At 37.3% G+C, this 26,593-nt stretch overlaps 2 protein-coding genes across 4 annotated transcripts; both read right to left on the bottom strand.

The window, feature by feature from the left end:
- Window positions 1–725: 725 nt before the first annotated feature.
- LOC136254163 (ATP-binding cassette sub-family C member 4-like) lies at window positions 726–11,309 on the bottom strand. 3 transcript variants are annotated; one of them, XM_066046839.1, is made up of 30 exons: window positions 11,209–11,309; window positions 11,104–11,160; window positions 9,344–9,453; window positions 8,261–8,378; window positions 7,906–8,196; window positions 7,645–7,734; window positions 7,430–7,593; window positions 7,057–7,182; window positions 6,754–7,003; window positions 6,442–6,633; window positions 6,338–6,385; window positions 6,248–6,292; window positions 6,002–6,193; window positions 5,858–5,952; window positions 5,723–5,809; window positions 4,868–4,964; window positions 4,435–4,806; window positions 4,244–4,378; window positions 4,156–4,193; window positions 3,290–3,540; window positions 3,084–3,163; window positions 2,880–3,030; window positions 2,601–2,831; window positions 2,355–2,455; window positions 1,767–1,967; window positions 1,560–1,715; window positions 1,422–1,511; window positions 1,189–1,361; window positions 1,030–1,135; window positions 726–974 (listed from the first exon to the last, which is right to left on the bottom strand). In XM_066046839.1, the coding sequence occupies exons 1-30, from the start codon at window positions 11,221–11,223 to the stop codon at window positions 798–800; spliced, it is 4,239 nt and encodes a 1,412-aa protein (XP_065902911.1). In that variant the 5' UTR covers window positions 11,224–11,309; the 3' UTR covers window positions 726–797. The 3 variants fall into 3 exon arrangements, with proteins under 3 accessions (XP_065902911.1, XP_065902913.1, XP_065902912.1); XM_066046841.1 differs by having other exon boundaries at window positions 11,067–11,160; window positions 11,209–11,300; XM_066046840.1 differs by lacking the exons at window positions 11,104–11,160; window positions 11,209–11,309 and adding an exon at window positions 9,606–9,751.
- Window positions 11,310–14,887: 3,578 nt separating this feature from the next.
- LOC136253653 (solute carrier family 2, facilitated glucose transporter member 8-like) lies at window positions 14,888–20,530 on the bottom strand. The gene is made up of 3 exons (XM_066046313.1): window positions 20,222–20,530; window positions 17,515–17,739; window positions 14,888–16,021 (listed from the first exon to the last, which is right to left on the bottom strand). Exons 1-3 carry the CDS (start codon window positions 20,528–20,530, stop codon window positions 14,981–14,983), a joined length of 1,575 nt encoding a protein of 524 aa, XP_065902385.1. The 3' UTR covers window positions 14,888–14,980.
- Between the last annotated feature and the right edge of the window lie 6,063 nt (window positions 20,531–26,593).

The following is a 26,593-nucleotide window of genomic DNA, read 5'->3' as shown; positions in this document are numbered from 1 at the left end:
TATAGGCCTCATGATAGTTGGCTAATATTTGAATATATAGCTATATACATATAATTATAGCTATTTTGATTATATATATATAGTTGAACCATGCCAACTGAATTAACACTCATCAGTTTGAATTCTTTTCAGCACTTTAAAGCTCATGGCAGTCTCAAATTAATTTATAGCAAAATACAATAATTCAATTATATGTCCTAAAAATTCCGGGCTGTTTAATGCCCGTCACCTAAATTAAAATGGCACCTAACCCCCTTTACCAGTAGCCATTTCAATTACTCTACGTATACACCAAAATGTGAAGCATATTATTTTCCTACCATGTATGGGAATGACTATACTGCTACATAATAATTTTGGATAATGAAGTTAATCAAGCACCACACCTATAGCTAGCTACATGTACAGCCCATAAAGTTTGAAGACGTAGTCCCTGACTACATGTACATATTATACAGCTGGATGTATATGCACTGGTTGGTAAATTGGGCAACAGTAGCTGACCACAGAGAAACTTAATGCCGAGCACGAACAACAACAAAAGCCTAGAGACTTAATGCCTAGCAACTGCTGTATGCTAATATTATTACCGTTTAAAAAATAAAACAGGACTGTACTAATGTCAGCTACGACAAAGGTAACACACACGCACAGATCAGCAGCAATTAGCAAGTATCATTGATTCGATTCACTCTCTGCTACCTCAGCCTACCTGTAGGTACATATGACATTAAAATAAAGCTGATAACATTCTTTTTAAAGTATAAATTCAAACTTAATGTACACAATTAAATATATTAAATACATGTATTTCCAGATTTTAACTTTTCCTCGTTTATACGAAATGCTATTTTCTTCAATCTTGCTGATTCTAATGAACCAGTTCTTTCTACCATTGAACTAAACACTGAATGTGGTGTCTGTAGTAGGTTGTATGGTGCATCAAATTCACTCACTTTCCCAGAAGATAAAACCTGTGAAGGAATGCCCCTTAATTACCTTATGCACTGTAGTGAAAACATGACAAACCAGTATTCTATCAGAATCTATTATTGTTTCTAGTCGATGGGCAATAGTGAGGATAGTACAATGCGTAAACTTGCTACGAATCATTTCTTGAATTATACCATCCGTTCTGTGAACACAGCACATATATCATTAAGTTTCCTCAAGATTGTATTCACTCACATTAGGTCAACATTTGCAGTTGCTTCATCGATAACAAGAATCTTATTTCTCCTCAACAATGCTCTAGCTAAGCATATCAACTGTCGTTGGCCTACACTGAAGTTAGAACCACCTTCAGACACTTCAGCATCTAATCCTTCCTCTAAGCCTAAAATCACATGCTCAAGTTGTACCTGTGGTAGATACAGTTACTTGATGTATAAAGTAGTTAAGTCATTTCAATTGTACTGTACCTCTTTCAAGGCATCCCATAGCTTGTCATTGTCATGTTCTCTAAATGGGTCCAAGTTATACCTCACAGTTCCACTAAACAATACTGGGTCCTGTGTCATACACACATAAATCTCACTACAATACACACAACAGATCACCTGTGGAATAATTGATATATTTTTACGAAGATCATGTAGCCCTATGTCTGTTATTTGTATTCCATCAATTTCAAACACTCCTTCTGGTTCTGCTAATCTGAACAATGCTGCCAACAATGAAGATTTGCCAGCTCCAGTCCTACCCACAATACCAACCTGTAAACAACACACTGTCTATATTAAACCTATAAAACCATTTATTCCGACCTTTTCACTAGGTTGCATTGTTACTGACACAGATTTCAACACATAGGGATAATCTGCAGCATATCTGAACTTGAGTTTATCCAACTTAATGGCTCCATTTTCTGGCCACGCCAGTGGAGGTGTTTTGTCCTTCTGAATGGACATCAACTCTGCCTCAGATTCCAGTTTACTGTACCCCATAACTCTCTCAACTGATACCAACTAATTACAAAATACATGTAATCATATCTCTTATATACACTCTACATGCAAACATGCTCACTGCTACACTCATACATTTCCTTTGATGGCACATGTAGACCATTAATATACTTATACTTCACAATAGCAGAGCTATATTGGGTCTTTTGTGCATACTCAAAAATAATTCTTGAATGTAGTAAATTTAATACTCTAATAGAGCAGTCAGCTAAAAATCATAACAAGCAACTGCTTCGGTAAAGGAGAATTGAGTTAATAATCTAATAGAGCAGTCACAATACCCTTTACCAGACATGCTTCCCTGTCTTCTTTCTGGCTATACCTTTGATACTGATGTATGGTAAAATAGTGGTATTTAAAGGTTTCACTGCACTACATTAATATTACCAAGTCCTCCACTTCAGCACTAATACGTATAGTATATTGTACTAGACCAGTGAGGTCTACAGCATATGCCATTGATAGTCCCACCAGTGCTGGATCAAGACCTACAATATAAATGGTAATATGTACAGTATATTACCTGCCAGTCTGCTAGTGTATATGATACAGACATATCAACATGCATTGTACACACATAACATGTATATAAAATATCTATACACATACTGCATACAGAAAGTGAATACTCACTGTCGGCAAGTGGAATAGAGCAAAACATTACAAGTGTAACAAACACTACTCCAATCATGTCCAGTCTTATTCCAAACCACTGAGCAGCAGACAGCTTCGTATACCATGCCTTACTGTGTTCATCTGAATAAAAATGTAACTTGTTCATAAATCTTGTTTGCTCTTTATAAGCTCTGATGGTAGTTAATCCCTGAATTGTGGCTGAAATGTGTGAATACAGTGGACTACGAGCTGTAAAACACAAGTTGGTACAGTGTAAAAGTGTCAAGTTAACTTTACCAAGTGCTTCAAGCCTCTGTACACCTCGCGATGCATGTAAGAAATAATAACGTAGAAACGTGAGTGACACAATGATAACAACAGCAGGAATAGACAGCCAATGGTTGGCTACACATGCTATTAGCATGTAAGAAAAAATCATCAGCAGCAACTGTAAAGTCAACAAATCATCTATATCATTCCAATTCAATTAAAGTAACTAACAGTGAAGAACTGTAGGAACATGTATGGTAGAAGGCTATCCATTAGTCCAATATCTGAAGAAAATCTGTTTAACACCCGACCTGCCAGGAGATTAGTGACCAATGAACAGTAATGAAATTATGTAGGAGGACACAAACTGCAATCTTAAAACCTTGTCAAATTGGTGCAGACAGTACCAAACAATTACACCACAAATCACTGCTTACCAACTGGGTTAGTATCAAAGAACAATATGGGAGCTCGTAGAATAGCCTTGAACATTTTGTTGTGCAGGTTACGTGATGAATTCAGAGAAGTCACAAAAGAAAATCCTGCTTTGATTACTGTTGCCACTACTACAAATGCTACAATTCCTCCATATATCCCAATTCTTTGATGAGTGGTGAGGTCAAAATCAGAAGTGGCATTAAATGAAATATTAGCAAGCTGTGCTGAACAGGATTCACCTTCACTAGCCCTGGAAACCATGGTTATACGTATTATACAGATAGAGAAATAATAAACATGTAAATTATACCTAACCATGAAGCTTTACACACGCACGCACACACAAAAGCTAAAGCAAAGCAAAGTCTTCAGCTACTGACTACGCCTACCCAGTGAACCAGCACTATAGGACACCTGTGCACTACTAGGTACTGCAAGTATGCACAGGTAAATCTTCCTAGTAGTAGTGACCCACAGGAACATGTCTCACAGATGAAGGTGTGGGTAGCTGCAGTCCCACCTGGACCTTTATCCGATGAGACATGGACAGTTGACATTTGGTTCCCCAGTTAACACTAGGTAACCATTAATATTACAGCTGGGTGAGCTGCTTTCATGCCCATTTAAACACTGGGTAGGCTAGAGCAATGTGATTAAAGTTTCTTGCTCAAGGAAATAATAACAGCAACCAGGTATGGAACTTGTTGATTACCAGGCCAGTAGTCTAGCCACTTATAGTTATACGTACGTACTGCCTCACACAACCACATGCGCGTACGCATGCATGCACACATGCTTTATACATACATAATACAGTATGCATACCCACACATAATTTCACACACATACATTTGTGTAGTCTTACCAATGGGATATCCACCAGTTTGCAGTAACAATACTACCCTGTAATAATGATTGGTTAGGATACAGTCAGTAATCTGATAATGCTGTACCTCAGATACTAAATACACTGCAATAAGGAGAATGGCTAAGAATATGTTCCCTCCTTCTCTAACATAAGTGAAGTAAGTCTTGTTAGAGATTGTTCCATGAGCTCTCTCCTCTTCTGGTACTGTGTTATACTTGCTCTACATGTAAATATAACACAAATTACACTAAACATTTATTAAATAGATAAAGTCACCTCTGTTTGAATTTTCTTAACGTTCACATCATCATGGATAGAAACAAGAGAATACAAGGATGGTGTTGTGTATAGCAATGCTTCCTCTAACTTAACATGATCAACACTCAGATTAGGAGAGCTCCTTGAAAGTCCTACTTTAACACGTCTTCTAGCTCTCTCCACAGGTAAAAGGTGCAAGTGTTCTTGACTTCTGCTATTAGCTGGTACTTGGTCTAGCCCTGTTGTATCTTCACACTCTTCTACTACTACATCTAGTACGACCATATCATTCAAAGATTTGTTATTATCTTCTATATCATCAAACAGTTCAGTAGGGTCAACACCACTTGATGTTAACTGGTCATAATTACCATATCCTTGTACACAACCCTTAAGATGAAAATTTGAAATACTTTCACAACTACAATTAATAGTTTGGTTTATCACTAACCTTCTTAAGAACTAGTATGGAGTTAGCATGTTGAGCATATTGTAACTGATGAGTGACTAACACAACTATCTTGTCAGCAAGTAATCCACATATGCACCTGTAACACAATCAGTGTACTGTCATAGTGTTAACTATTAAGCAGCAATCAACCGTGGATTAGTATAACATTAGTGGTGGATCCTTAAAACAAAGAAATATGAAATACCCTTTTAGATTTAAGTCAAATATACTCTAATAGAACAACCACAACATACATTACATTATTATACAGTCCAGTAGTACTGTATATTAGGGATTATGGACATTTGGGTTTTTCTTGCCAAATATATCACCCTTGCTCTGAAGTATTTATTCAATGGAATTTTCTACTGACTAACTGCCTGCCTGCCTGATGCCTTCGGACAAGCGTAACTTGATAACGGCTGAGGCTACAGGCTTGATTTCTTCACTGTTTGACGTTGCTTCAGCCCATCAGGTGCCTTTCAGCATATCGCAGTACATATACTGGAAGCATCATGGATTTACCTTTGTCCTCCTTTGTGTCCCATTCCTTTTTACTGACAGCCCAAGGTGTTGATTCGCAGTAGCACAATGGCTTACCTACATTTTGTAAATGGGAATTGTCCACATTTTCCCACCAACTATGTAGTTAATGTTTTTTGCATATCATACAGTAGCTACAGCATCTAACTACTAATAGAAATTACCATCAACATGTTAAATGAAGACAACACTCAGAAAACGTTTCAAATTCAGATAAGAGCAATCCTAGACTTAAAAATTTAGTTTAAGAAATTCTTAAATGTACATACAGGAATTACAGCATAAAATACAACATCTATTATATGTAACCACCTGTCAAACAGATGTCTGCTCACTGCAGCATCTACTGCACTCAGAGGATCATCCAACAACATGATGTCATTGTCCCTGTACACTGCCCTACACACAACACATCACACCATCACTGCTTCTTGCATACCCACACACCTGGCAAGGTTCACTCTAGCCTTCTGACCACCACTAAGGTTCACTCCCCGTTCTCCTATCAGGGTCTCATCACCAAATGGCATCTCATCAATGTCCTACAAAATGGTTAACATATGTAGCGATTTGTGATGAGCATGGACATACTTTAACAAGAGAACAACACTCTACTACTCTCTTATACCAAACTTCATCGTACAGTTCTCCAAATATTATATTCTCTTTTAATGTTCCAGAAAATATCCATGGGTCCTGACTAGCATAAGATACACTACCCTCAATGTCTACTGACCCATCCAATGCTTTTAGTTCTCTCAGTAGACACTGTAGTATTGATGACTATAGTGGGTGATATGGAGATCAGTTAGAGTCAACTACAGTATAAAATGTCACCTTTCCTGATCCAACTGGACCAACCACTGCTAGTAACCTGTTTGACTAGACCAAAACATGCTTAATAATAATTTGTATACTGTCCCTTACTTTGTCAACAGTGAAAGAAATACTGTTCAATACAAGTTTCTCCCTGTCCTATAAACACTCTAACAATCACACACACACACACTACAAATTAAATAGTCACTCACGTGTGTCCAAGATGCTGATATATTACTGACTACAATCCTGGGAGATGATCCATATGACACTGTACCAACTACACTATCAGTGGTGGCCTCTTCAGTAGCCAGTTTATCATCAGATTGTTTATGTAACTTATTAACTGAACTACGTTCTTCAATTGCCAACTGATTGTCAAGCTCTGGCATCAGAAGTAGTTTCTACAATTGTGCAAAAAAATATATGATAGCAAGCTATGACAAAATAATACTACTCAACTGGCATTTGAAAAGTATATTGTACATTTTTGCTTAGAAAATGATAATCTGTTATGTACGTACCTCTATCCTTTGAAGAGCCACATACATTTCAGTGTAGTGTAGCAGACAGATCACCATAAATTCAATGAAAAAAAGTTTCATAAACGAAAACAAAATTAAAGCCGAGAACACTTTTCTTGGTGTGAGGTCATTTCCTGATCCAGTGTATGTTGAGAAGGTCACAAAATTTAGTACAACCATAGACACATACAAGAAGGCTGTGTTAAAAGCATGGATTAGACTTCCCTGGGTAATAATTCTACTCTCTTTTCTAACAAAACATCAACAAAAATGATCGAGCAGGTAACACAGCATTGACCTAACTTTCTGATCTTCTTCACATATTCATGGAATGCCCACTCCCAGGCATACATCTTGATCAGTCTCATACCACTGATGATCTCATTCATCACCCTCACTCTATTGTCTGTCACTTTAGCTGCCTTTAACCTACACACAAATGAACAAGTGTGAGGGCAATAAAACTATAACAGTATACACACCAGAGCACATAAGCACCGGCACTTATGGACGTACGTAGCTGCTAAATACAATTAGTTTTAACTAGTACTGGTTAATGCCCCACCCCACTCCTCAAACACTAAACTGTATCATTTGTATTAAGCATTTAGTAATGGCTTGGGTACTCTAACATGTACATGCTATTTACATACATCCACATACTGTATACACACACCTCCACTTGGCATACAAACGTAGTGATATATACTGAACTGGTGGTTGAAGGACAACAACTGCTAAGGCAACTAGGCAACTTGGACCAACTTCCCTCCACAACAAGTAGGCAACAACAGGAAAGTAAACAGGAACCACTACAACTTCAGGAAACAGTTCAAACCCCTACAACGTGTACATGAAGAATACATAAGCACCAAAATGTTCAATCCCTACCAAGTCAAATTGCTGAACATCGTTGGAAGAAAGATTTATGATATGTCCAATAGATAACTGACCAATAGTAGATTGTGACAGTCTAATAACCTACCAAAGAAAATATATATCACTGTCCAAAAGGTTTACAGATAAAAGCAATTATTTTATATACAGAATTTCATTCAGGTACCATATGCACTTACTATGCTATATAGAACACACACCATGTTAACTAAAATCCCCTTAAGTAGATTAAACATTTTAAGATTTTTTCTGTACCTTTGAGTAAATGGCTGCAGTCAATGTGATCCTATGCATCATTCCAATTTGATATGCAATATAAAAAGTCCATGCATAAATGAATAATGCATAACATGCAATCATCATTATCCCTGCTGCGTAAAGGTAAGCATTTCTTGTGGCCACTCTTATGTCTTCTTCTTTTTGGACAACCAGCTCAGAATTATTACCAGCTCTCAACAGAGACAGCTCCTCTTCTAAACTATTCTTTTCACAGAAATAGTTTGACAAATAACCAACAAGTATTGCCTGTCCTATAGGTGGTAGGAACTGCAAAAAGAGTATTACATTATAACATATGTACCACTCAGTGTATAATGCTACAAAAATATACCATTAGATAGTATAGGACTCCATGCAGTATCAGAATCCATTTGAAAGTTTGGAATAATGCAAACCACAATCGAGGTTTCAATTCCTTTTCTGTACGTTTCAGTTCCCTGTTCCAATACCTGTAATAACCAGTAGTGACATATACCATTGAAAACACAAGTGTAATAGAGTTTTCAGCAATTCTAATAATAAAGTTTCATGAGAGCACTAAATGTTTTCCAGCTACATGCACCCTTGGCTGCAAAATACTGAGCACTAATTTACACATGAAAACTTGTACACAGCTCACACATACGTACATCTGGAAACACACAAAGCAAAGCCTACAGCAGCAGCAGCCATGCGAAACACAGCTACTGCTGCCCAGCAAACCAGCACTGGGATGCCTGTGCACTACTCAGGAACTTGAGCCTTGTGCAGGCAAATCCTCCTAGGGCAGGGCTAGTAACCCACAGGAGGACTGTCCAGGTCTCATGGAGAGAGGTCGCGGAACCTAAAGTTCCACAGTGAGACCCCAACACCACTAAGTGGGACAAGGACAGTTGGGCATTTGCTTCCCCAGTTTACACCAGGTACCCATTGATGTTACAGCTAGGTGGGCTGCTTCCCCAGTTGACACCAGGCTACCAGCTCCCCCATATAACAGCTGGGTGGACTGGGTAAAGTTTCTTGCTCAAGGAAACAACAACACTAAAGTGTTGTAACCGGGAATTGAACCTGGGACCTTTCGATCACCAGGATAATGCCCTAACCACTTGGCTATGCTGCCTCCACACGCACACACACACATGCACGCACACACACATGCACGCACACACGCACGCACGCACACACGCACACACACACTCACTCACACACACACACGCGTGCACATAATATACGCATGTACACAAATGCACCTGAAAAGAATTTGACAAACATTGATTTAAAACGCAACTGATACATAAGCCTGTCACAAAAACAGTAAGGAGTTGGGTAGTTTAAAACTTACAATCTTATATTAAGGTACACATTGTGTTATATACACTTTGTATTAGCTGGTATTGAATGGCTACTCCATGACTAGTGTTAATATCACTCTCACTTGTTGAAATGCTCCAGCAATTTTTGTGATTTGACATATTCAGGCATAGAGTACAGATCATCTTGTGTCACTCCCTTCTGTATCCCATCCAGATCAGTTTGTCTAGCCAGCTAGTAGAAAGTAAACAATGTCATAATTTGATAGTCCTTCCCTTTCATGAATGAGACTACCATGGCAACTCATTACGGAACACATACACGCTCAAGTTTATAGCATAACACACTAAAATTACTTATCAAACAAGTAAGCTGGTATGCCATACCGTGTGTACATCCACAGGAAGAAAGAATATGATTTTCACGTAGCTCCATGGTCCCTAGTCCAAACTCCAAAGCATATCATATTTACAATATAGCTGTCCACCAGGTAGTGAAGGCCTTACACCAATTTGATTAAATTCAGCCATTTCTGAAATATAGGTAGCCAATACGTATGTCAACTTTTTACTTCTTCTTAAGGGGTTAATGGGGGTAAGATTTTCCTTCTTCACTTCGTAAAAAATGTAAATGCATAACTTGATTGCCTTGAAATTCAGCACAAATAAAGAACATAAACATGAATGTACTAAGTTTGCTATGAATCTGATCATACATATAAAGAACCTTGCATGGGAGGATCAAAGCAAAAAATTGTTCTATAAAAGCCACACAGAATGCATCTGTTCTATATTGGACAGTTATAAAACACTTTGATTGACTCACAGTCCTATATAGAACTGCCAGGCATATTTGCAGGTTAATAGCCTGCTTTCAGTGGTAAATTACTCACGCATTCTGAACAGTACAACCAATCATTATCAGGCAATATATCAGAGAAGTCCCACTTATCGACCTTTGATTATGCACGCCTTGATAGATGCTCATTACTAGAATTGCAACAATACAGTATTTAGATATATCAATATATCATCTCCTTTGTATCATGATACAGCGATACGTATATCACATGATACAAAGCGGAGTATAAACATAGACGTTTGTTACTTTTTAATGAAACCATTTTTCTTTTCCAAAATGCAAAAGTGTAAAAACATATTGATATGTATCATGGCTTCAACGTACAATTGATACAAAATACGTTGATATATCTATAGTGTACAATCTATGCTATATAAGCTATGAGGAGGCATGCATGGTGTCATGAGGAGGCTTCTCCACAAAGGCTAAAGTTTGTACTCATTCGTTGAATGTAGGCTACTGGAACAATATTATTTTTTGTTAGGAAATTTGTCATTTCTAATTTGATAACTAGCTAAGCACCCTTGACCTTTGAGTCACTACACAAGGAAGTTATGATAGGATGTTGTTGTCATGATGGCTTTTCTCCCTCTGACATCATGATAGGGAGAAGAGATGTAAATACCAACAATGAGCTCATGAAGTAGAGAATCAATCCACTCATTTAATTAACCCCTTGAGTGACCAGCAGTCTTTCCTACGCAATGAGATGGGATGGTCTGCAATATGTGTATTCATGCCAGTTGTCCACTCCAGTTTGTGCTCAGTGCAAGGCTCCGATTGCTGTACAGGTCACAGGGCTTGCATTTAGGCTTTATATACCAAATTTATAAATGATGACTCTTTTTAAAATGATTAACTGTCTGAAGTTCTGCATAAGGAAATTAATTAATTTTTATTTTTTTTGTAGTCACTGAGCATACGAACAAGCGGCCTTAATTCATATGAATGTACACATATATGTATGTAAAGTACTAATATTGTACCTAAAGAGCAGCTTTGATATCAAATTTGCTTTCTTACGTGGATCTTTCGAAAGTTCAATCCGAGGTTCACTCCCACGAGTGAACGACTCTGTTTCTGTGTTATTATCTTCCATGAGAACTATTAAGATTCTTATGGTTTTACCGTTGGAACTCTCATCCCTCGACCTCCGCCAAAACCCCCCAGTCAAAGCATACAGCCACTTGGAGCATAGTCGTTACCCCGTTAATGAAGCGCGTGCGCTAAACGAGTAGACTAAATCCGCGTGAAAGAAACATTCGCGTTTTTTTGGTCCGAAAGATTTTTATTTTCGCGTCCAGTAGTTTCCCCTAGCATTCGACTTTAGGGGACGCGAAAAGTAGCATTAGCGTTAGGGTTAGGGTGGGGTTCAGTCCAGGGTTCAGTCCAGGGTTCGAGCCCCAGATGAGTTTTGTGTTTTTTTTTCGTTTGGTGACCCTTTTGTCTAAGTTTTACTGTGAATACTGTCGGTTCAATAGCGATCCGGCCCGGCTTATTGAACCGACTTTTGATTCAGTATCCACTGCCTATGAAGCATTGTCCAGGACGCAAAAAGAAAACCGATTTTGCCGGTACATGACACCAACTATAGTATAGCTAAGTAGCTACATAATATTATTTGTTATTGCATGTATGTAAGTAGTGTATTTGTGTATTTGATTTTTTCTAGTTGGGGCTGATCCCCCTGGACTCATCAGTAATTACTGGCTGTCCACAGTACAATGAAATAATACTAATGCTTCATGTGATGATTAAAATGGAATTTTAAGCTTAGCTGCCTATATTTGATCTCCCATTCTGAAAAAAAGCCATTGTATGGGTAGAAATTAGAGTTTCTGATCCCCAGTTCTGCATGCAACTATCCTTTTTGGAAATGTTGCTTTGCAAATATTAAACGATAATGAGTACTCCTGTCCATCTTAACTTGAAGCAGAAGAATCAGCCCAGAAGCAGTTATCTGCCTTACCATCTGCTCTATTCCTGCCGTACCTTAAAGTCAAAAACCACCTGACATATAACTATATTAAATTATTGCATTTTGTTTAAGTCTCCACTATTAAAAATAAAATATGCGAAGATAACTTGCAGGCACTCTTTGTTCAATCCATGTTTGGTGAATTGGAAAGCTTCTGCAAGACCTGGAATAGACTTCTGGCAGGATTTCACCCCTGGTCAATTATCATTTCTCCTATGAGCTTAGTGCTGCCTCCAATACTCTACCCACGCACTGCTGTCAACCTTCAGAGGTGGTCGGTAGTGGTCAGTTTGATGCCAAGTGATTCCACCTGACCTGCAACAGTTCATGTCATGAATGGTTGCCCTCTTTCATTGACTCAGCAGTGCTACACTGTCGTCACAATCAGGTGCTCCATGATAGACAACAGACAGGATAGACAACATACTATAATATTAGCTATCCATTTGTTCACGTATATGCTGACTTGTAACCACCGGGCCTGTGAAGCACCTCAAGCTATACCATCCCAACATCCATTCTGACAACTTCATATCACCACAACTCGCAAGTCCATTGTTCATGTGTTGCCGAGTGTGTTGCTATATGCTGGCATTGACATGTTCATTAGACTATGTCGATCATTTACAATCAGTATGGAATCAATAAAAAGCAATTGAAAGTTGAATATTTGCAATTATTTGCAGAATTTGCACATCTCCAGTTATTATGGGACCATTGAAATTTCAGCACTTGGCCATTACTGACCTCCATTGGAAATTTTCTGAAATTTCCACCTCTACCTAAACTATGTTTAGATGCCGGATGCTACCTATCAAAGTATCCTATAGCCTCTGAGAAAATACCATTGGCTAGAAATCTTTGTAATTGCATGTATTATTTTTATATCTATGCGCACACATGCAGGTTGTTTCTTAGGACTGTACACATGTGTCCAAGGACTCACATGCATTAATTTGTTGTACAAACTTGTCATAGAATAATTTATTTGGTAGCTAAGTAGCAAAGACCTTTAAGAGTAAAATGCTTATGTGTAAAATAAACAAGTAATTAAATAATGTAACTGATCCTTAGAAGTCTCCAATCTATAGCTATAAACTGTCTAGATCCATCATATCTAAATTATTCCAGTCGGGAATTGTCCTTGGTAAAAAGAGCAACTGCAACAGTTTGTTCTAGCGTAGAAATGTGTGAGCTTTAAAAAACGGTTAGCCCTGGTTGTAGTTGATATACTAGTAGATGAGTAAGAATGTGCATTAGCTTGTTCAAAAATTCAAACCCTAGTTAAACTCAATTGCAAGCATGCATATTCATCAGTTTATAACTATTGCTCATTGACAAGTTGCTGCATGTGTGGCATGCTAATAGCATTATATGAACCTAAGAAAGGTTGACCATCCATTAATTCTTGACCTATACTGGCAAAAAATAACTATACTATGTCTTAAGTTGCCAGCACTTCCTCTACTCGATGTTTAGTAAATCACTTAAATGACCAAAATATCCTGCATACTGATGCAAGTAAAGTACAATAAGGTATTCTTTGCATATATAGCTCTATCTAGTGCCCAACTTAGCCTGCATGAAGTAGTAAAATAAAGTAGTATGAAGAACAGGCTCTATATGCATGATACATGTGATCTAGAATTTCACAATGGATGGGATGCTAGCGACAAAGATTTCGCAACAAAATTTATATAGTGTAAAGAAAATGACATGACTAGTCACTTAATTCTAATAGTGATTGTCAGTCTATAGATAGTGGTTAGTCATACAGAGGATGCTTGCAGCAGGATGACTTATTAAGATTAAAGTTCAATTTCAAAGGGCTGTACGTATAGGCAAGAATTGAAGTTGCATGATTTTTATAACTTGAATGATGCTAAAACTTTTAATAATTGCTAACTGTGGTTGGCAATATCAATTTATGTTACAACCATTCCCAAAGAGTTTTCAATTTATTTTCACCATTCACCAGGGGTGCATGCCCACCTTAAAAATCACTTAATTACAATAATTATGGGAAGGACTTCTGATATAACTTAGTGTTCATTCTGAAGCATCTCTTTGGAATCTATATGGTATACCTATAGCTACTCAGTTTTTGCTGACATTTAACTAACTAATACTCCACTAATTCATTTTTAGGTTTCAGCCTTCTCACAATATACTTACACATCTGCATGACTGTTTCATTAGAGTACCACGTTTACCCAGACTGCTTAGATCTTCAAAAGTGCACATGCATGCATGCAGTGTCCTAAATCTGTCCTTGTATACAAACCTCACATTATATAGTTCTATCAAGCTAAAGTGTGGGAGGGTAAATCTTTTAGTGCCATACAGAAGCAATTATCAGCTAGGGTTACAAGCAGAGAAAATGACTAAAAGTTATTACATAATTGCAATTTTCAAATTAGGGAAATAAAGACAAAGAAGACCACTTTCATTACAAACTTTAATTTGGCTCAGAGGTAAATTAAACCTGCAGGGATATATACCTCTATCTAAAATCTTCATAAAATATCTTTACTCCATGCTTTTGTGTCCATTTAGCCATCAAATGAAAGCTTTGTGAGCCACAACAGCTGTCATATTATGCAAGACTGAATGTCAGGGTTATGGATTATATAATTAATGTCTTTTAAATCAGTCTGCAACACTAGACAATTCATAAAACTATAACATACTGTTGTGAGTGGCTGGCATCTGTTCTTAAATATGCATTCAATCTTACAAATAAATATGAAATGACCTATGTCCACAGCACATGGATAAGATTTTTTTTTACAGAATTGCAGGTTATCGAGCATCTCATATACTGCAGAAACTATACTGTGCAATTAATAAATTTTGGATATAATCATATAATACGGATAAAGCAGAACTTGTTTTAGAGTTGACAGTATAATCATTTTTAAATCAACTAATAGAAACTAAGTGACGTTGTTGCCTTCTGTTATCAAAAGTATGTTCAATTTCTTCCAAAGTTTTTCCTTTTGTTTCTGGCACAAAAATTGCCACAAATAGAACACAAATAAAGCATGTTAAACTGAAAGTCCAAAACACACCATAAGGTTTCACCAGAATTTCATAACTCTGATAGATTCCAGCAATAAGAGCTGCAAGGATTCCATTAACAAGAAAGGATAAACCAATTCCAACTCCTCTTACACGACGTGGAACCAATTCTACTAGCAGTATAAATGATGCGGCAGATATTCCAGCTGCGAAACTAGCTATAAACAATGCCACACAGACAATAGCCAGTGGGTAGAGGTCACTTTTACACTGAGGATCACCTGGTGGATGACAATAAGGTTCATTGTTTAAATATTCATAAACACCCATCACTGCATGACTTAGACTTGCTACACTATAACTGATGATTAATAATTTTCGTCTGCCAAGTAGGGATGTTGTAAGTATTCCAAATATAGCTGCTATAATTTGAACACCTCCTACTGCAAATGATGATGTCAGTCCTGGAGACTTGACTTGTGCTTCCTTGAATATATCTTCAATGTTGAATAGAATGGCATTTATCCCACTGAACTCAAGAAAAAATGTTATAAGACATGCCAGAATTACTGGATGATAAACAGATTTCTTCTTAAACTCTTGGAAGATCTCCGATACTGATAGTTTCGTTAATGATGAAATTCCATCTTCAATCTTTTGAATTTCTCCACCAACATTACAATTGGGTCCATTTAGCCATACTAAAGTTTTAGCAGCTTCTGATTTTCTACCCTGAGTCAGCAGCCATCTTGGTGTTTCTTTGATTGTTATGGCGAAGACTACAAAAATCACTGTATGTGCTAAAATGATATTAGCCAACCAGTAATAGGTAACATATACTCCAATTAGTTGGCCAAGGAACAATCCAACTGTTAGCATCAATCCATTCACCGCTATGAATGGACCACGATAGCGACTGGGAGATGCTTCAGCAACATATGCCTACAGAATATACAGAATACAAAATGGCTAGTTTACTGACAAGTTGATGTTACATTACAACTACAGCAAAAGACTTAATTAATTATAATCATAACTAATTGCTAATGTAAATTCATTACTATGGAAGTAAAGGAAGTAAGACGATCAACAGTGTTACAAATCAACAGTAGTATATTTGAATGGTAGGTATATAGTTTCATGTCACTGCACATTGTACAATGAGAACATCACAATCTATTTTACACCATACATGGGATTGCTTTGTTTGCATATAATATTATTCCCATAAACTATCAAGTTTGCAGTAATAATAATAATAACAATAAAAAAAAAATAAAAAAAAATAGAAGCATCATGATGGTGAAGAGGCCAATTGTCATGATTAATATATTATAGTTATATCATTATTGTTTCAGATCAGAGTCAATGATCAAATTGACATTGGAAGTGCAGGCTGCATCATCCTGCATGTCTTCCAACAAAAATTTAATACTCTGAGATTGAGACTGCTACATCAGAGGATGTTGGAAGTGATTAAGTGCTTTAGAAGTAAGTAACATGGGTGGAGAAATAGGGGGACAGAGAGGCAATTCCCCCCCCCCCCCCCCCCTCCCCCCCACACACACACACTTTGAAGAGTGGAGGGAGCTGGAAATTTTTGAACGTCCAGTCTCCTCAACTTCAAAATTTTTTAGCGTATGCAGGTTAGTATACTGTTTCTAGTAAATTCATGGAATCCCCTATAGAGTAGTCACCTAACTACTCTAATAGAACATTCAGTGGAAACGTATAAGTTGGTTCTGGCTAATGCGATTTATTCAACCTGTCTTCATTAACAGATGTATCTATATATAATCAAGTGCATGAGTCTATCTGAAATTAGGCCAGTGTCAAATGTGCCAGCATATAATAAGAAGTATAATAGGCTGGAGTGTTATGTCAGCATAATGCTAGCATATCTCAAACTATGGAGCTTAATTCCATGAAAATAGATTGATACTCTCTAATAGAGCAGTCAGTGGAAACTGCAACTGCAATAGTAGCTCCTTAGATCGATACTCTCTAATAGAACAGTCACTTTGTAATAGATCTAATATAATTGTAAGAAATGTTGCTGACCAAACAGAGTACCAAAATATTTTTATTGGAAGTGTCAGTCATTCTTGACCTACAGTATACAGCGAAGAACTTACTTGTCCGGTATACAATTATTTTGTGAAGAAACAAATTATCATAATTTTCATGGTTTTATTTTTATGGGTTACTCAGGCTACCTAGCATTGAACTAATTAATAATTTTGAGGATGAAAGGACAACCACAAAATCAGCAAAAATTATATCCCTCAATAATTTGTACACATATATAACATAGTCCTTTCACACACACAAACACACACACACACGCACGCACGCACGCACACACACGCACGCACGCACAACACACACTACACACACACTACACACACACATGCACACACACATAATTTACGTACATTACAACAAACAGTAGTCCATCCAGCAGCAACACCAACCACAAAACGTCCAATATAGAGGAGTGGTCTGAATGCAGGACCATCAGTGGACACAGTGAGAACTACTATCAACCATCCAAAGGTGTAAGGAATACAACATAAAATAATGGACAGTTTACGTCCAAAACGATCTGACAAGTATCCACTGAATGGAGTGATGAGAGTAGTCCCAAACAAATAGACAAACTAGAAGAAAAGACATTAGGAAATTACAAATTTTGTTTTATAAAATAATACTTGATACTTGTATTAAATATTATTTTGTAAGCACTGTAGGGTCACCAACCAACCAACAGTGTGGACAAGATTACTTGACATAATATGTACTGTATGCACTAGTGCTGGGACAAAGGTTCAGAAACCTTTGGTGGCTTTGTACATTTTTCAGTCAATGACTAAAAACTTACGTATCTATGGTTTTGACTCGCTTAATTTTGTTAATCAATAATTGATTCATATCTATTTTTGGAATCAAGCATTGTATATAAGAAGGATTTGTTTGAACCATTTTAAAATTGCACATGGGGGTATAAAGTAGTTAGATATTATTATTGGGATTGTTTGAGCAAACCTTTGAATGTCCATATCAAAACTTGCTATTGGGAATTGTAAACCGAAGTGGTAAAAATAAAATTTTACATAACATCAAGTTTTACTATTAGTTCTTATGAATTATGTATTATAACAGCTAAAAATCAACTCCTTGGTAGTCTTAGCTTAGACAAACCAGTTGGTTGAAAAACCTTGTTGACAGCCATTATTTCTTGCCCTATGTAAAATACATGCATTTTGTACTTACTACAAAACTGCAAAAAAGCAGATCATTAGCATCCATAATCTCTATAGGACATTATGCAAAAAATTAAAGCCCTTGAATTGCTCTACACAATTTCGCCTGAAGTAATGCTCTAGCATTACCATAGTAACATTTTTTACTAATGATTATGACATAGTATGCGTCCCCACGCAATTTATATTGGAGAATTTAATTACGCGGGTGGGAAACCCCAAAAGCAACCTGTTACCCTCAACCAAATTCGCTAAACTTGGTATCATTCTACATGTCAACACTTGCTGATTAAGAATCCGCCCGAAGTAAGTGTCTAACCAATTATTATACCGAGTTACATTATAAAACATACGAAAAAACAGGGTTTTCCCGCTGTTTTATTACGTATCTGAATGCGTAATTTGGCGATACAAGGTTCTATCCTGCCTTTTTCTTCTTCGTAACTTCACAAACTCCAATATATCACTCGATTCGCCATTGATCAAGGGTTTTGATGAGCCATACCATATCTCCGTAAATTAAAGTATGCAGAAGTTATGGCACCGTATTAATAGATGGTGTCATTTTCGTGTATATTTTACGTTACGGATTTTTATAATGTATGGTAAAAGTTGACAAATGTTTTGATGTCACCAAAATTTTGTAACCATAAACAATGGCAGGTGTGCTTCCTTGAGGCAACTGCCATTATGTTCTAAATAGTTACTTCTAGTGGGTCTGTATTATGTACAGCTGCAACAAATGGTGATACCATGTACAACGTACAGTATATTCTCATCCATACTGAACACTAAGATCAGCAGCATTATTACAAGAAGTTTTAAAGGTCAACATGACCTTATTCCCAGCACAAATATGTTGTATTGTGCTATCACATCTGAGTACACGCCATTAGCTTGATTACTTGTTTCTCATCCATGAAATTTGGGATTTTCTTGTGTGGGCAAGAGGCCATTTTTCATCATTCATTAATAATATTATTGAGGGAAATGCTCTACTGGGATATATCATTGTAGCAGCATGCAAGCTTAAACCTTCTATAACATAACAACATAACATAACATCAAGGAGACATTTCTATGTCATTAAATGATGGTCAGTCTCAAAATACAGACTTATGTGATAGATAACAGCAGCTAAATGAAATTTGAGGCAGTGGGATGAAAATGATGCAGACATACAGGAATGAGAAACAATTAAACTAGTTTGTTTGGTTTTGCTATCATTTTAAGCAAACACATTTCATGCTCTGTCATATGGGAGGCTTTCTATAGGCACAAGATTAACAACACTTGGAAAGAACGACTATTAATTATCAGTTGCACAAGTCCTACTTACTCTAATAGAGCAAACATGAGAAATCTCATGCAAATAGTGCATGCATGAGATTCAGTCACTTCTATACTGTCTGTTGAAACACTTACAACCAGGAATAAGATTTAATCAAGCAATCAAGGGACAATTTTACAGTGAATCAAGCAATCAAGACATCCACAAAGTGGTAATCAAGGGAGTCCAGAAAACATGGCCCAAATAACTGTTAGAGCTTTTATGGTTGACAATCAAGAATCAAGGTTTTTGTGAAATCAAGTGATCACGGCAAAATTATTTCTTGATTCTGGTTGCAAGTGTACCAACTGGAAGAAATCTGTGGCCTAATACAAAGAGTACCATGGATACCCACACTGTATAATCCCCGACAAATATACCTTGCTTTGTTTAGTTTTGTGAGTATTATTTATGTATTGTAATGTGTCCCTCCGGGCAAGGAAGAACGGCTGTAGCCGATTGCTCGGAGGTTAAATATATATAAATCAATCAATCAATCAATCAATCAATCAATCAACAACACCAAAACTATTACAGAGAGTAACATACATTAAATAGATCTTGATCCAGTGTCCTATGAAGCGAGGTGTATCCCGTCCTGCTCTTAAGCTCGCTCAACACCGGTGAATTGAAGCCTTTACTAAGACCAAATAGGAGAAATCCACACGCAGCGACAATGCAGACGTACGTAGCAGGCCAAATGCGAGTATGATGAGGAGTAGGCTTTCCCGAGGGCAGTCTTTCATAAAGCTCCGTAGACTCTTGCTCATCTCCTGAAGTAGCACTCATTGCCGAGCTCATCTCCAGTTCTGTGGTCAGTTTTTGTAGTTCAATATCCTTAAGGCCACTCCAAGTCATACCTTAGTTTCTGGTCACTCCCAAGCCTACAAATGGATGCGGGCGGGCGGATGATCAGGACTTCAGGACTATAGACTCTACTGTGACAATATACTGTATGGTATTATTATTTGCTCAATTTAGCAAATTCATGTTGATTTTATACTTAACCAACAACATAAGTAGTTGTGCTTCGGCAAAAAATGCACTAGGAAAGTTGTTGATGGATCATGGCTAGCTATACACTGATGTATAGCATTTAAGTATATATTTATTTATTTATTTAGAATATACTATAGGAAATGTTTTGCTCATGTAGCTACTTATGCTTTCCAAGTGAAATAAATGTCTCATTAGCTATGTCAGGAAAGTATTACTATGACTTATAGCTAAGTTGTTCAAATGATCATGATACACAATGAAATTTAACTTCTATTTTCACATCAGAAATTCTTCATTCAAATGTAAAGTCTTAGCCCACTAGCTATGTGTTTCCAGCCTTCTATTCAGTAACCTTGAGAAAAGTGACTGTCAAAGTTTTGAGTCATTGAGTGCTCCAGACTACTGTTTTTTAGTGATCATCTGGGAATGTTTAAACTATAAGGGTTTCTACTTGCCAATCTAATTTTAGTTATGGAAAAGTTTAAGTTTAAGCTCACCGAATGTTGCCGGCTTTCCATACCCCTGTAGTGTTCAGTGATAAGGAATTAGACTAATCATTAGAGGACTACATTTGAATTATAAAGTTAAAGCTATGGCCCATCTGCATGGACTAGTATAGTTAATGCTACTGAAATTACTTTGGTTACAGAAGCATTAGTAACAGTTATAATCTGAACAGCTATATAATCAAGGACAAAACTAGCTATAGTTAGAAACATTTTATTAGTGTGGCATATATACCTAATATTAGAGTTAAGAGTAGTGTGACTGCTCTATTGGAATCCCTGAATGCTCTATTAGAGTATATCGATCTTTTGCAGTAAAAAATAAGTGTCTTGCTGGGTCACGTGCACTTAAGCACCTGTAATATTAATAATAGTCCTCATAAACTAGGGTTTCAGGTTTACCATGCGGGCGGGTGACCAGAAACTAAGGTTTGACTTGGTGTGGCCTAATCTGTTAGTCAATATAGTTCATGTACGATTTCCTGTAGTCTCGGACCACGCCTTCTGTTTACAATAAGCGTTCTTGACAAGTGGTTCTCGATTGTAAGTTGGACAAAGAAGTTTACGGTGCATTAGACCATCATTATTTTATTCCTTGTTTCCCGTCACCGCCCGCATCAAATTTTAATTATTTGATTATTGATCACGTGAATGCACTATTAGGATTGAGGAAGACACAAAATGACTCAGCTGTTAAGGTAAACACATATAAACATAGCAGTATGGTAGCTATAAGGGTTTGGAGTCCCTCCACTCTTGTTGAACAGGCTGAATAATCTTCCACCTTTCAAGATCGAGATAGAGCAGTCATGTAATCAGACAGAGCAGTCAACTGTATAATTAATAATCAATAATCACCTCCCGCCTGCATCAGTTTTTGCTGCACTAGGTGACGGACTGACGGGAAACAAGCAAGATGGCCTTATCAAATAGAGTAATTATTTTGGGGGGCGCTAAATTGCTCATCTCTGACCGAGCGTCTCTGACCAAGGTGAAAAAGATCCGAGAAGACCTAGAGATGGATAAGCCTACCCTGGATTTGAGCTATTGTGACAAGGTTGAACCAAGTAAGTTGAGTGGACTCCCTGTTGAAATATTACAATGTTACGTAGTAGTAATTTCGTAACAGTTCATTACTCGTTGCGAAGTTGTCCGCCAATCAGTATTCGCCCTTTGTAGTGTTTAAATCATAGTAACGTGATAGCAACCATTACGCTTTCTCAATTCGTTTGGTACTCAAAATGGCGTCCGAAAACTCACAACAACTATATATGTATGATACACAGTACAACCAGTCACAACTAAAACAATAATACACTGTACATCCAGTCGAAACTATACTATCATACATTAGGATTTCCACTACTACTTCAAAATAATTTGCTAACTGCAGAGCTTCCAAGTGAAGAGGATCAAAATACTGAAAGTCCAACTCTTCTGGGCCATCAAGCCTACCTCACTGCGAAAACGTATGGTGGTGATGCCACATTCATGAGGGCTTGAAATTACCCAATGTATTTGGGCAACCATACATACAGTAATTTTAAAGTGCAAGTATGAAATCCTTTAAACTAGCTAGCTAGCACTACGTACACTGCTGTTTATGCAGGTTGATGTTATGCTAGCTATGTAGTGTGATGTAGCTAATTATATTCATTTGCCTTAGTCTTGTAATCCATTTCACCAATCAGAAAACTAACTTATCAGAGAACCTTCAAATGGTATGCAGGACACTTCAATGTAATACTCTTCTCATTCACTATAGCTGGCTATGTATGGCATAATCTTGGCTGCTTGTGACTAGAACAACCTTGCTTTCAACTGCTGAGATTCACACTCTAGTACCACTGTATAGCCTAAATATTTTGAGGGAGAAAGGGTTACCAGCAACAATTTTATCCTTGAAACATTTCAGACCTCCATATAGTCTAATACATTTTGGGAGTGTTTGCAAATCCACGAAAATTTTATTTTTTAGCAACATTGCTCAACCTTGAAAAATTTGTACCTCAAAATATTTAGGCTATACGGTAACTATATATTATAGTTACTTCACTCCATATAAATGGTCTGGCTACCGTACCATCTTCCACGTCCACTGTAACAACTTCAACTATGAGGAACGATTCACATCCTATCTGACCTATCATCACACGCATTCTACTGCTGGAGGACAAAGTTCAAATAAACCCATAGTGTGTGATCACATGCCTACCAACTTTATACCTTTTATGGAAAAGGTATGCCCAGTGGTTGACATACCACATAGGCATTTGTATGGGTTGTTTACACTCTTGCAAATCTATGACATGTCCATTTATAAGATACAAGATTCGATTGTGGGTTTGACTTATCAGGTAACTGGAAATACTGGATATTTAGGTGAGCATTCGTGTGAGCTGGAGATTTGCTTAAAATGCATGTGTCACATGCCTAATGTGTGTGACTTGGTAGGTCTTTAACTGCTGTAACATATGGCCTAACTCTCACTTGAATACAGATGCAGTGGTGATAAATTCCATTACCTTCTTGGGGTAGAAATTGATTGAAATATCGAGATTATGAGCTGTAACTCTCAGAAGCCTTGATCCTTTATCGCAATACTAGAGTTCAATCTTCCTCTGTGAGTAAACCTTCACCTAAAAGCATTGGTAGTTTGATTGGTAATTAAGGTAGGTTTCCTTTCGCTGCATCATTTGAGCACGATTTTGGGCTTCTATAACTGCTTTTCGCCTACGGAACCAAAGAATTGATAGCCTAAACTTCCTCACACAGTGTTATCCATCAACCAAGCTTCTTGCCACGTGTTAAACTTCGATTGCAGGTTTAATCACGTGAACTTAGTATGGCCTAATGCAAAATTTAATGCTGAAGCGAACAAACCTTATTGGAAGTCGATTGGAAAAACCGCTATCAAGTTATGGATCATTTTATAAGGTATGTAAAGGTTTTACATGTGTATTTAATGAAAAGTTGATTACATGGCGAGTTCTGACATCATGCTTTAGCACAGAAAGGGAAAGCCCTAGGTGTCATTGTAACGCCTTTTACATTATGAGTAGAATGAAGTAAATTGCTTAGTCATAGGAGGTATGCTTCGAAAGTTATAGCACTTTGTTTACAGCCATGTGTATTTGCCTATATATAGGCTTTTGCACATTTAAGGGTTAACCATACTTTGTATGTGACTTCTTTATCAATGGATGACAAGTAAGTCTCCACTGTTACAGTGTTTAACCTTTCCCAAGCAGCCCAGTGAAGCAGTTGAGCTACCTCATGTAAAATTAAATTAAACGGCACTAATAAACTCGCGTAATTTCTGCCATTTAAACATTTGATGTCTTACGAGTGCTACGACAACTGTGATTCATCTCTCAATACAAATATTGCCTGCCCAGTAATAATAAGCAAATAAATGTAGGCGGTGTATCATTACTGACCACACCCAAGCCTAGTCACGTGAGCCTGATTGAACAGGCTAAGTGCATTTGTAGCTGAATTGCAGCGACATAACTCTGCTGTTACGCCACCTAAACTTAATTATTGGTTTCTCATCCTCCTGTACTCAAAATAGCAGTGCAGGAGGGCAGATATTTATTTTATTTTTTACAAGTACACGAAAGGGATATAACACTTCTTATTGTTTTACAGTGATTTAATATCATGGACTACTCCAACTTGTTTCAGTACTTTTTATCGATGTGCTATGGTCCCTACTCTAGTTGAAAATTCCAAATTTTTTCGTGTACTTGTTCGTTAACTTTTTTTGTAAATAATTTTATTATGACTGGTGAACCCACGCATACCGCATCTGAAAAGGTACCGCGCGCCCCAGCTATATCAATTATCGTGTGAAAAGTGAAGTATCCATTATGCTTCGTTGTCAGCTATGTTCAACCTGTTACACAGCATTTCGAATCAAGAACTGTTTGAAAAGCACCTCTACAATCCACGCATACCAAAAGAAAGAAATTGTGCCGCACGCCCCAATCATATTAATTATAGTCTGAAAAGTGAAGTATCTGTTACGCTTTGCTGTAGGCTATGTTCAACCCGTTACACAGCAGTACGAATCAAGAACTGTTTGAAAAGTACCTCTGCAATCGAAATAGCCACAATGAAAAATACGGACGATTTCCATTTCGAAGGGAAGCCATCACGTGCTCGTGCCAAATCGACACCTTTCCCTGTCAGCAAAGATGAATGGGACACAAAGGAGGACACTGGTAAGCCCATGAAGAATGCATTGTACGTACTGCGGTATGCCAAAAGTCACCTGTCGGGCTGAAGTGATGTCGAACAGTGAAGAAATCAAGCCTGTAGCCTTAGCCGTTATTGAGTTACGCTTGTCTGAAGGCATCAGTCAGTCAGTTACTCACTCAGTCAGTCAGTAGAAAATTCCGTTGAATAATAAATAAAAAAAAATTCCGTAGCAACTTGTTGAAAGCGTTTTGGGTCGATCTGAAAGCTTGTTTGGGCTTAGTTTTACCTCACCAATACTGCTTCATCGTCGTAAGGGAAAATCGAGGCTGATTTTTGGGTGATATTATTTCGTGGGCCACGCCTACTCCTTTGTGGTCCCTACTATACAGTTAGTATCGTACTGTATGATTAACTAGATAGCTGAATTAGCTAGTTAAAATGACTCAGAATGTAGTTGTCTTCAACTACTCTAGCAAGGTACCAACTTTAAAAGGTGCTGAATGGCTGCACTATGCAATCAGTGGTGCAAAAAAAATCAGAAAAATTGCAATGCGGGTGGGGATGAGAAACTAATAATTAAGTTTATGTGGCTGATACTTTGTGGATCATACAGTTGTTTTACACCGAGATATCTATTTTTAAGCAGTTGAGTGGACAAGTTGTGTAGTTAAGATGTGATTTTGGGTAAATTGTGCCCTATATCATGCTCACCCAGATGGTTAGAGATGTCACAACATACATTGTATGTGTATTATTGTATGTGATTTCTTTGTCGATGGATGATTACTACTGTGGTGTGAGGTTGGACTATCAACCGTTTGGTGTCCGTAGATGAAAACCTGTTTTTGGAGTTCAAAATCGTGCTCAAATGATGCAGCGACAGGAAACCTACCTCACCAATCAAACTACCAATGCTTTTAGGTGAAGGTTTACTCACAGAGGAAGGTTGAACTCCAGTATTGGAATAAAGGATCAAGGCTTCTGAGAATTACAGCTTGTAATCTCGGATTTTGCAGACATTTCGATTGATTTCTACCCAAGAAAGCAGTGGAATTTATCACCATTGCAGCTGTATTCAAGTGAGAATTAGTCCAACATGTTACAGCAGTTAGCAGATTAGCCGAATTTTTACATTGGAGCCCTGCATACATTATTACAACCAGTATAGACTATTGAGTATGTTTACTCTATACATTGATGTATCATGCAGTAC

Source organism: Dysidea avara, chromosome 4 (assembly GCF_963678975.1).
Source record: "Dysidea avara chromosome 4, odDysAvar1.4, whole genome shotgun sequence".
NCBI classification, from domain to species: domain Eukaryota; kingdom Metazoa; phylum Porifera; class Demospongiae; order Dictyoceratida; family Dysideidae; genus Dysidea; species Dysidea avara.
The sequence above is the reverse complement of the archived record's forward strand: the minus strand, read 5'-3'. Positions and strand labels throughout refer to the sequence as shown.